Source organism: Micropterus salmoides, unplaced genomic scaffold (assembly GCF_014851395.1).
Source record: "Micropterus salmoides isolate LMB-PRFRI ecotype aquatic unplaced genomic scaffold, ASM1485139v1 Ms_hic_scaffold_22, whole genome shotgun sequence".
Classification (NCBI taxonomy): domain Eukaryota; kingdom Metazoa; phylum Chordata; class Actinopteri; order Centrarchiformes; family Centrarchidae; genus Micropterus; species Micropterus salmoides.
The window spans coordinates 8,318,983-8,328,733 of NW_024041373.1; the positions used below are offsets into that span (position 1 = coordinate 8,318,983).

At 44.3% G+C, this 9,751-nt stretch overlaps 1 protein-coding gene across 1 annotated transcript; it reads right to left on the minus strand.

The window, feature by feature from the left end:
* Positions 1-1,877: 1,877 nt before the first annotated feature.
* On the minus strand, positions 1,878-6,347 carry dact2 (dishevelled-binding antagonist of beta-catenin 2). The gene is made up of 4 exons (XM_038738037.1): positions 5,921-6,347; positions 4,738-4,870; positions 4,307-4,597; positions 1,878-4,160 (listed from the first exon to the last, which is right to left on the minus strand). Exons 1-4 carry the CDS (start codon positions 6,191-6,193, stop codon positions 2,278-2,280), a joined length of 2,580 nt encoding a protein of 859 aa, XP_038593965.1. The 5' UTR covers positions 6,194-6,347; the 3' UTR covers positions 1,878-2,277.
* Between the last annotated feature and the right edge of the window lie 3,404 nt (positions 6,348-9,751).

The following is a 9,751-nucleotide window of genomic DNA, read 5'->3' on the forward strand; positions in this document are numbered from 1 at the left end:
TTGCAGAGACAACGAGGGTACAAAAAGGCCTCTGACCTCTCTATTGTGGGGAGATGTGCCCTCAGAGATGAGCGAGCTCTACAGCTGGAAAGGTCAGCAAGCACACAAGGTCAAGCCGACACAGTCCTGCTATACTCAACATCAAAGACAAGTCCAGGGCCTGTCATGATCCCTCTGAGCTGGGTTGAAAACAGCAGCACTAATCCCACCGACCAGTCGCTCTCGCTTTTGCAGAGAGGTCAGAGGTCAGCTGGATGTACAAATCCTAATAAGTTGATTCATTTGTACCGACTTGATAAACTTGAAATGGTGTCTTTGATGTGCGTTGGAGATGTTGTTCTTTAGACTCCTGTGTTTGATGAATAGAGAAAAGAATGCTGCTAAATTAACATATGCCCTTTAGTGTGCACTTTTATTCAAAGAATAAAAAAAACAAAGCATACGGAACAGTTCTAGTTAAAGGAGAGAAAATGAATCAATGAATCCTCCTCTAGTCTTGCAAATAATGGTTTCCACAGTGATTAAACCTGCAGGGAACACAACTTCAAAGTAAAAGTTGATGAAAATGTTTGTCAGCCCTTTAAGCTTCTTAGTTGGGAACTCTAAGGTCATAGTGGCGGCCGAATGGTAGAAAGCATTATTATGTATGACCACGGGAGAGAGTGCTGATGTTTGGAAGGCCAGTCACTGGACTACTTACCTTCATGTGTGCCCTTTTGCTCACCCCGTCTTAGAAAGAATTTTAATAGAAAGACATCCTGGCAAATTTTGGAAATGAGATTGTTTGGCAACTCTGTGCAGCTGCCCACTGTCTAATCTCCTCATGACAGCTCTGAAATGAGGAGCCTCTTATCATCTGTCATTCCTTCTAAATCCCATGTGCCCCTTGCCATGTACTTCAACTGTTATAAATCCTCAGAAACATGAGGTTCTACTACCATCATCTTAATGTCCGTTTGTGAAATTGTAATCGTGTGATTGTGTGTTTCAGTACTTCAGTGCAAGTGTGTTTACTTAAATTTAAATCACTGAGGCTGATAAGTCTCACCCTCTAATTAAACATGACTGTCTGGGTTGATTGTTGAAGCTGCAACTTATTAAACCAACAGCTGGGCAGGAAACAAGATAAGGAGCTGTTAGTGCTATCTGTGCTAAATTGGTTAGCCTCAATGGGATGCCTTTGAGGATTAAGTGGAGATTTTTTCAACATGTGTGATAAATATTCACCCAAAGAGAGAAGCTAGCAGTTGAGATGTTGCAAATATTGTTTACTCACTGATGAAGAAAAATTGGGGGCTATTGTAACCTTAGTTACTGTACACTGTAATTCCACAGTATTAGTTGGACTTGCTGAATTAAGTTTATTATTACATACAGTAATTATTACATTATTATTTGTAGCACTTAACTGTTATTAATTAATTTTTATGTTTAACATTCCAGTTGCTACTTCACTCCCCCTTGGCTCAGCGCAGACTTACTTTGGTTCCTACCTGCCGTTCTTCGTGGGGGACAGGGAAGACGTGTTTCAGGCAGAAAGACTGGAGAGTAACGTGCTATGCCTGAGTGACCGTGTGTGTGTACTGTCATGCATCTTGGTGTTGATTAAAGATTATTCAACAATAAATTGTAGCTGCTTATTACTCACAGGCCTGAGAAACTGGAGAACACTACCAACTCAGAAATTAGGGATACATTATTAATACCAAAGCTAGAACTGGACAGTGATGTAGTTAGTTGTCCAAAGATAAAAGAAAAGTGAAGGATCATAAAAACCTAGCGCAAAATATCCCAATATATTTTAAATAAGTTTATTCTAATAAATGAGGATAGTTATAATCAATGACCAAAATGAATAACAGAAAATAAACAAGTGGTTGCAATAAGAATTGTAAAAAGCTTGGTTTTATTTATGAAGTACATACGGTTATATGACAGAAGTGTCCATGAAATTGTCAAATGCAGCCACATGCTATGAGAAACTTTTATTACAACAACATAAATATTTACAAATTAGTTAAGTGTAATAATTGTGTTATACATGCTTTTATTCAACGTTTCGGGTTCAACCACTGTCAATTCCAAACATTTTAGTTTTTTTAGTTTTAACAAAATAATCAGTGCACAAATGCAGTCCAGTTTAATTGCTGCTTGTCAGTTTTGATTAATTGTGTTGTGCTGAAAGACCAGGTGCGATCTTTCCAAAAAGTTCCGAAAGCATTTCCCACAGCTCTCTGTGTTTTCCCAACAGTTCCTGTTCTGCCCGGGGGAACTTTGCTACACCAGGGTCATGACCTTTAGGGAGGCAGGCTGGAACCGACGAATCTTCTTTTTTAGGGCTCGGGAAGCTTTGATGCGGCAGGCTGATGGCTCGGGGGGTGGGAGCTGCTGGAGGGGCCGTCCAGCGGCAGTGGGCCCCAGAGCAGCCTCAGCCCACACCAGACCTCTCTCATCCTCGTGGCTCTCCACCTGGTCCTCCTCGTCCAGGGACAGGCTGCTGTCAGAGTCCGAGATGGACTGAAAGCTCTGGCTGGACTCGCTATCGCCAAAGCGGTTGGTGGTGTTATCACTCATCTCTCCCTCGCTGCTTTCAGCAATGGTGGAGTGAAACAGTGACGCGCATTCGGCCGAGTACTCAGACTCGCATCTGGGTGGGTAGTGATTGGGGAAGGGTGCTGGAGGGTATCTAGCATTAAGACTGTGGAAGAAGGAGTTAGTGGACATGGAGGATTGGAAGGAGCGAGGAGGTCCCATCCACTGGCCTGGTCTGGCACTACTGCGGACCATCTGCATGCTCCCTGGTGCCTGAACATGGGGCTCTTTTGACCTCTGACGCTGAGCACATAAGGCCTGGGCCATCTCCACATCGCATGGCCATTTGGCAGCCCCCTGCCTCCTCTTCCTCTGCTCTACAGGCTGCTCATACTCCAGGCTCTGCAGTCTATGGCTTTTGCTGGACTTTGTAACAGCAGGGATGGGATGTGGTTTAGGATGCAGCTTGTGGGTGTACATGAGTCCCAGGTTGCAGTGGCTGGAGTCTGAGCCTGAGCCCTGTCTGCGCTCCTCTGTGTGACAGGTGGTAAATTTCTGGGTCATTTTTCCTTTTCCTGATCTTCTCTGTTCCCCCTTGGTTCCACCACTGGCCTCTCTGGTCAGTTCGCCAGAGGAGTAGCCAGGTTGCTGCCTCGTTGCTCGAGGCTTCTCGCTGCTTCTTCTTCTCAGTTTCACAGCTTTGGTTTTACGGTCTGCCTGTCTCACCTTGACCCTCTGAGATCCAGCGGGGACAAATTTGGCATGGACAAACTCAGGGGAAGTTGTGTGGCCAGCGTGAACCTCAAAGCCTTGACTCTCCTCTGCGCTGGAGCTGTGGGCCATCACCGATCTTTGCCTATGGCCCTTCCTCTCCTGTGGCCTTGACTCTGAATTGTCCCCACATCTTTTCTCTGAATTGCTTCTTGTTACACTCCCACATTCTCCATGGGGTTTATCATTCTTCCTTAGGGATGAAGTGGTGACCTCATCAGAACTGTACTCCCTCATGGCAGCAGGATAGGAGTATGGGTATGAAACCACGGGGGCTCTCTCTGACTGTTTGTGGTTTGCGTTATCAGCTAGCTCTTGGCTGGAGTATGTCATGCAGTGTCTCTTCTGGTCGTTATCTAGTGGGATGATGTTTGTGGCCTGGGCTGGAACAGGCTGCAGCATTAAAACCTCTTTCTGTGGCCCTTCAGGAATCACAGTTACAACTTCAGACGGCTTCCTGTGATAGTCATTGTGTGTCTGCAGAGTCTCGGTGGCTATCTCACTCTTGATTTTGCTCAAGCTGCGCAAGAGGAGCTTGTCAATGTAACCCAGGGTCTTGGTCTCATAACCCATTTGTGCCCTCTGGAAGGTGTCAGAACCATTAATTTGGTGTCCTTGGCCCTCTAGACGTCCAGTCGTTGCTGGGTCACCCCCAAGGGAAAAGATTGGGCTCTGGAGAGCCACAGCGTGCAGGGGGCTAGGGTAGTGGTACACTTCGGTCCCACTGTGGGACACTAGGTTGCTCTGGAACTTGGGGTCCACTGTGGAGGTCTTCGGGTTTGTGCAGATTGACGGTTTCTTTGCATCCACAGATTTGTAGCAGCCAAGCCCTTGAGCCATCATCCTATCAAGATCACCTGAAACGGCAATACAAAAATACTGATCAACCTCTCAAATCACTCATCCACTGAAAAAATACATGTTATTATGCAGCAAAACACAGTTTGAGTTGCGTGGTTACAACATGAGAGACCTTAAATTAGAGATTGAAAGAGCTGGTTACCTGTTGACACAGGTCTTGGTCGTGCCTTTTCGGTGCCAGCAGTGCTTGCTCGAATCCTGCTGCTGCCAAGATGGAGGCCTGTGGCCCGTGGAAGGCTGGGCTGGGTAGTGCTCTCATCAGCAGAACGCCGGCGGCATACATCGACTTGTGATGGATGGGTAATGTGGGAATTAGCAGGGCTCATGGGAAGGAGGAGTAGGCTCGTCTGAGAGGACGACAGACTCTCGCTGTACACAGAGGTGCAGGAGTTGGACAACGAGCAAGAGCCGCCATCGCTGAGCTCATAGAAACCTGGAGAGGGCAGGGACAATTATGCACATGAGTACTTTTCTAAGCATTTAACATCATGCGATGGTTAGCTTGGGTGGATGTGTTATTACTTGCTGTAAAGTAAACAACCGTAGGGCTTGCGCAAGTGTTTGCCGACCCACCTGAACTCGGCCTGCTGTCACTCTCCAGCTGCTCTGTGGAGGCCTTGCTCACATCCAGCTTCAGCTCACTGATCTGTTGGTCCAGCTGCTGCAAGTGGGTCCTCAGGCCTACATCCTGTTTCTGAAGACGAGACTGCAAAACAGAGACATAACATTTAAGCCAACCCCCTTAAACCAAAGCGCAAGTCTCAGATTTGTTCAACAAAGGGAAATTATCCAATAAAGCTCCTCATGCACACACATGCCAATGCAATTACACAAAATATCTCTGTTGGCCTACAGGTATATGAACAGGAAAATTAAGCAGAGAAGTCAGGACAAAAGGTAAACAATGCTATAATGTTATTAAGATGAGGTCTGTTGGTCAGATAAGAGATGCTCAAATGTACAGCCATCAGGAAAACAAAAGCCACTCAGCTGGGGCTGATGATTAACCCCAGCAGGACATGGGGGAGCATGGAAGAAGCAGTGGTGGGTAACTCATTTCTCCCCCACAGCGAAGGCCTGGCCATTGTGTAAACTACTTGAGGAGGAGAGCTGGGGGGTTGGGATGGACTGTTTGCTTTGCAGTTAGGGCTGGGCATTTACTGTTACAGTTGGTAAAATGAGGGCTGGGGGTCACTGCCTGCAATAAGCACCATTTAATTAATGTTTCATTCTCTTATAGCCAGTCACAGCCAGTTGTCTCCAACACTGGGGGGCATCTAGTGACTCTCAATGAGTGTCATTCACAGCAAAATATCCACCTTTGAAAAACACCACCATTAAAAAAAACAACAACAAAAAAATGGCATTAGTGGTTAATGATTGAGGTTTGCCGCCCTGCAGTCTACACATGCACATTGTGCGCGTACATACACACCTCAACGTCTTCTTGCTCCTGCAGTGAACCTTGATTTATGACACCTATCCTACTTCCTACCCCCAGCTGAGAGCATGAAAGTGTGTCTGGTAATAATTGAAGGCGGAATGCACATGAGCATCAGCTGACGGCAAGATTCAAACGGACGACTTTATTCCAAGGACAATAAAACTACAGTTTTGAGTAAATGTGAGCCACGTAGTCGAACCGTTATAAACAATCTAAATAACCCCAATCAAAGTAGAAATTTAATGGTAACCCAAACTATCCCTTAATCGAATGTCCATATAGGTATTTTAATAATTCTGTTTCATGGCTTACCAGCTGTTGTTTCAGGGCTGTCAGGGTCGCCTCGAGCCGCTGCTCCTCAGACCCCATCATCCTGGAAGCCTCCGGGCCTGCGTGGACAGAAGTGACCGGCACCTGCCGGTCCACCCTCAGTGCCCAGCTCACCATGTCGCTCTGTCTGTCCTTCAGCAGATGCAGCTCCTGCAGCCCGGCCAGAGCAGCCTGCAGTCTCTCCCCGACCCTGCTGCGGTCTACTCCGGCTGCAGCGCTCATCATCCCCGCACAAGACCCCTTCCTGCTCAGCATGCTGGAGAGCGGCGTCCGGGCATATCCAGAAACAAAATGCGGTTAAAGAAACGTCCTCCTTCAGACTGCGCTCCTCGTAGGATAAACACTGTGTTGCTTACTGTCTTGCTGCTGCTGTTGACCTGTTTGGTTTTTAAACTACCTGTTAGAATAAATCTCGAGTTCAGAGGAGAGACAGAGCTCCTCCCTACAGACCAAATGGCCCTCCTCCCCATTGGCTGGCCGCTGGTTTCCAATGAACATCTGGTACTAATCCTCCCCATTCAAGTCCTCAGCGGAGCTGCCCAGGCATGTACTAAATTCATCTGCATAATACCACATGGCACGATGAGCATATTATTATGCTATTTCCACTATTCTTTTGTTGTTGTTATTCTCTCCAGTATTAGGCTAACCATAGATAGGCCTATGTGGTCAACTCTGTGAAAGTGGTTTCTGGGAAAGAAAATGGGTGAATATCGCATTCCTTCTCATCATCAACCAACCACCGAATCAAAGATAATTTAATCATCTGAAAAGCATGTATTTAGAAGCAGGTTTGAGGCAGGCAATTTACAGACTTCATTAAAGGTTTGAACTTGTAGCTATAGTTTTGTGTAAAACTCAAAGCTTTAATTTACATTTACATTGAATGGATCTGTATAATTTCATATTTTTATCTTCCCAATATAACATGAATACACAAAAAAGGAACTTCTTCTAAAAAAACCTCTTTGATAATACTTTTTCTATTTTACCAAAGAGAAAACTGAGAAATCAGACGGCCCTGGCAACATAGACCAATGATAGATAAATGCTTCCCCCTTGTGGTGGTGAAGAAAACTACAATTTGAGATACACGCACGTGTTTTTCCTAGGCTGAAAAGTCAGCTACCCATATATAATCTTTAAATGCAAAGTATATACAAAGACAGAGTGGGAAAAATAGCCTGTCTAACATAAAGTTAGTGAAACACAATGCAATTCGGCTGACTTAAAAACGTAACTTTGAAATGAGATACTAGAACAGTAGCCTATTTCATAGTGGTATCAAAACATGTACCAACTAAAAGTTAGAAATTTCCTATATTCATAAAATGTTATTGTCTTACTTAACTAAAGCACAAATAGTGTGAATTAGAGCTGAATATAATTACTGTGGAGAAGATGTGGAACGATTCATGTGGATACCAACAAAGATATCAATAGTCATTCATGGAAAGGATCTGACTGGAAGTTGAAAATTAGGTTAATAGTGTCAGCTTTTGATAAGGACTCCTTAGCAACTCTGTGCTGGAGAAAGTGAAAAGTTGGAGAATTATTCCCCTTTTTCTTCTAAGATTCCCTTATATTTTGGGGGAGTCTGGCAGAGCTTAAAAGAGGAAGTGAAAAATATATACATTTTGATATCCCACTTAATTCAATGTACTTTATACTTTTATACATACTTTTAATGGTTGCTAAGAAACTACAATAAATGAAAGTATTCTCACACAATGGACTCAAAGACTGAAACAAGTCTACACAATGAAAGTGTGCAACTGCAAATGAAAATGGAGACACTTCTGCAACGATAAACTCCACTGACATTGTGATTGAGGCTATGTGTGCCTGAATAAAAGGAAACTGACTTGTGGTTTAGTTTGTCAGTGACAACAGCAGTTGCTTCAGCTTCTGTAAGTAAAGCTGATGAAACATGTAGGTCTATGCTTTCTCGTTTAGTCATTATCTATGTTGCTATTTCTTGGTTTAAATCCTCACAACAATATGACTCACAGGACAAGTATTGCTCTTGTTTTCTTTCCACCTGAGCTGCTGTTCATCTAACTGAGACGAATGAAGCACTTGTTCTCATTGTCAATTATCTGATAACAAATAAATAAGGGAATGATTGAGCCCTCATCACAGGCCAAGGCAACAGGAGGCAGGCTACAGACTATTCGCCTACACTGCTGCTGTTCGCACTGTATGACACGTGTGTAGATTCTTTCATGCTGATATCTGTAGCTATCTCGAAGCCACATGCAGTTCAAAGGAAATACCAAAATACCAGGAGGGGTGTACACCTGTGTGAGTATCTCTCTCCCACGCACACACGGTCTGATCAAAGATAAGGTGATTAAAGTGTTTTAAATATGAAATCAGCTAATTTTCTGTTCACCAATATATGGATTGCATGCTGTTTGAATGGTATTATGGCACTTTATTCACTCTGAACATGCTTTTGTAGCCTACAACAAATTTAAAAGCATTAACTTTAAGACACTAGAGGGCAGTGTCAGTCTACTTCACAACTGTGTGAGTTCAGTTTTATCCTTTCATATATTGTTGGTGGATAGTCTGTATATTTTTTGGATGCTGCATATTTCTCTCACATGGAAATATGAAATTGAATGACCCTAGGTGCAAAATTAAGCTGCTCCGTCTTTCAACACGCAGAATATCATGAAATGTCCAGATTTAATTTGGAGATATGGAGCTAAATCACTTGTTTACCGATCCCTGATTGCAAAAACCCATCCCCATCACTTTGATGGTGCACTTTGGTAGGCCCCTCATCAAGAGTCTCATATTATATTGTGAATCCCACTCCTCACAGGGATAGCGTCATGCCGTTGTAATGCTTTTGGCGTACAGCACTGCATTGTGATGCCTGGATGTCCCTCTGCCCCCATACCCTTCAAAGCACTTCCTTCAGGGTGACATCAGCTGGGGTGCTGCTCCAAAAGGTGCCCTCCTAGTGTTTCTTTTTTTTTTCTACAAATCAAATGTGGGCTTGGAGTAAGCAAGGCTCTCTTAACCTCACTCGCCCTGGCTCCCCCAAAACAAAACTATTTACCTACCACTTTGCCACAGCTTTGTCTCACTGGAGGTTTCTCTTTGTGTGGCTTCTTCTTTGTGTGCTGCATTTATCGGAAGATTTTCCATCCTCCCTCCTTTTTTTCCCCATCCACTTAAAAAATGATAAAGCAGCCAAATGTTGATAACAAAACAAAGGGGATCCCTTTTACTGCACCCAGGTTACTTTTTTAAAAAACAGCTGCAGTGGAAAGAGTGTGATAAAGAGTTTGTACCTGCTCAGGTAGACACAGCCATGAACAATGGAAGATGCTGCCACAAACAGGATGTGTGGGATGGAGTGGTAAACATGGGGTGGTGTCATATGTGGGACTGAGCGTCTGTGTGTATGTGTGAGAGGAAGAGCCGGGGAGTGAATCTGTTGTCAGCTCGGGGGAAAAAAACAACCCTTTCACATGTGAGCATTATGAGCTTATGACTTCAAAGGAGGAAAATCTGATATCATACATAAGACACTCCTAAGCTTGCTTAAAAAAGAAGCAGGATTCCTATGATGGGTGTTGTTGATTTGGAGCTATTTCCGGGCGTTTGTGTATTTTCACGTTTCTCTCTGTGTGCTGTCCTTGTTGCATGTCAGGGGATTCCCATGCAGGTTCCTTGATTGAAAATCCTTTTTCCAGGTATTCTGTCGGCAATGGAGGCAAAGATAGGGAATTTCAGACATCAAAGTGGCCTCTTGTGTCTGACAACAGAGCCTCCCTCGCTCCGCCACCTCTGACC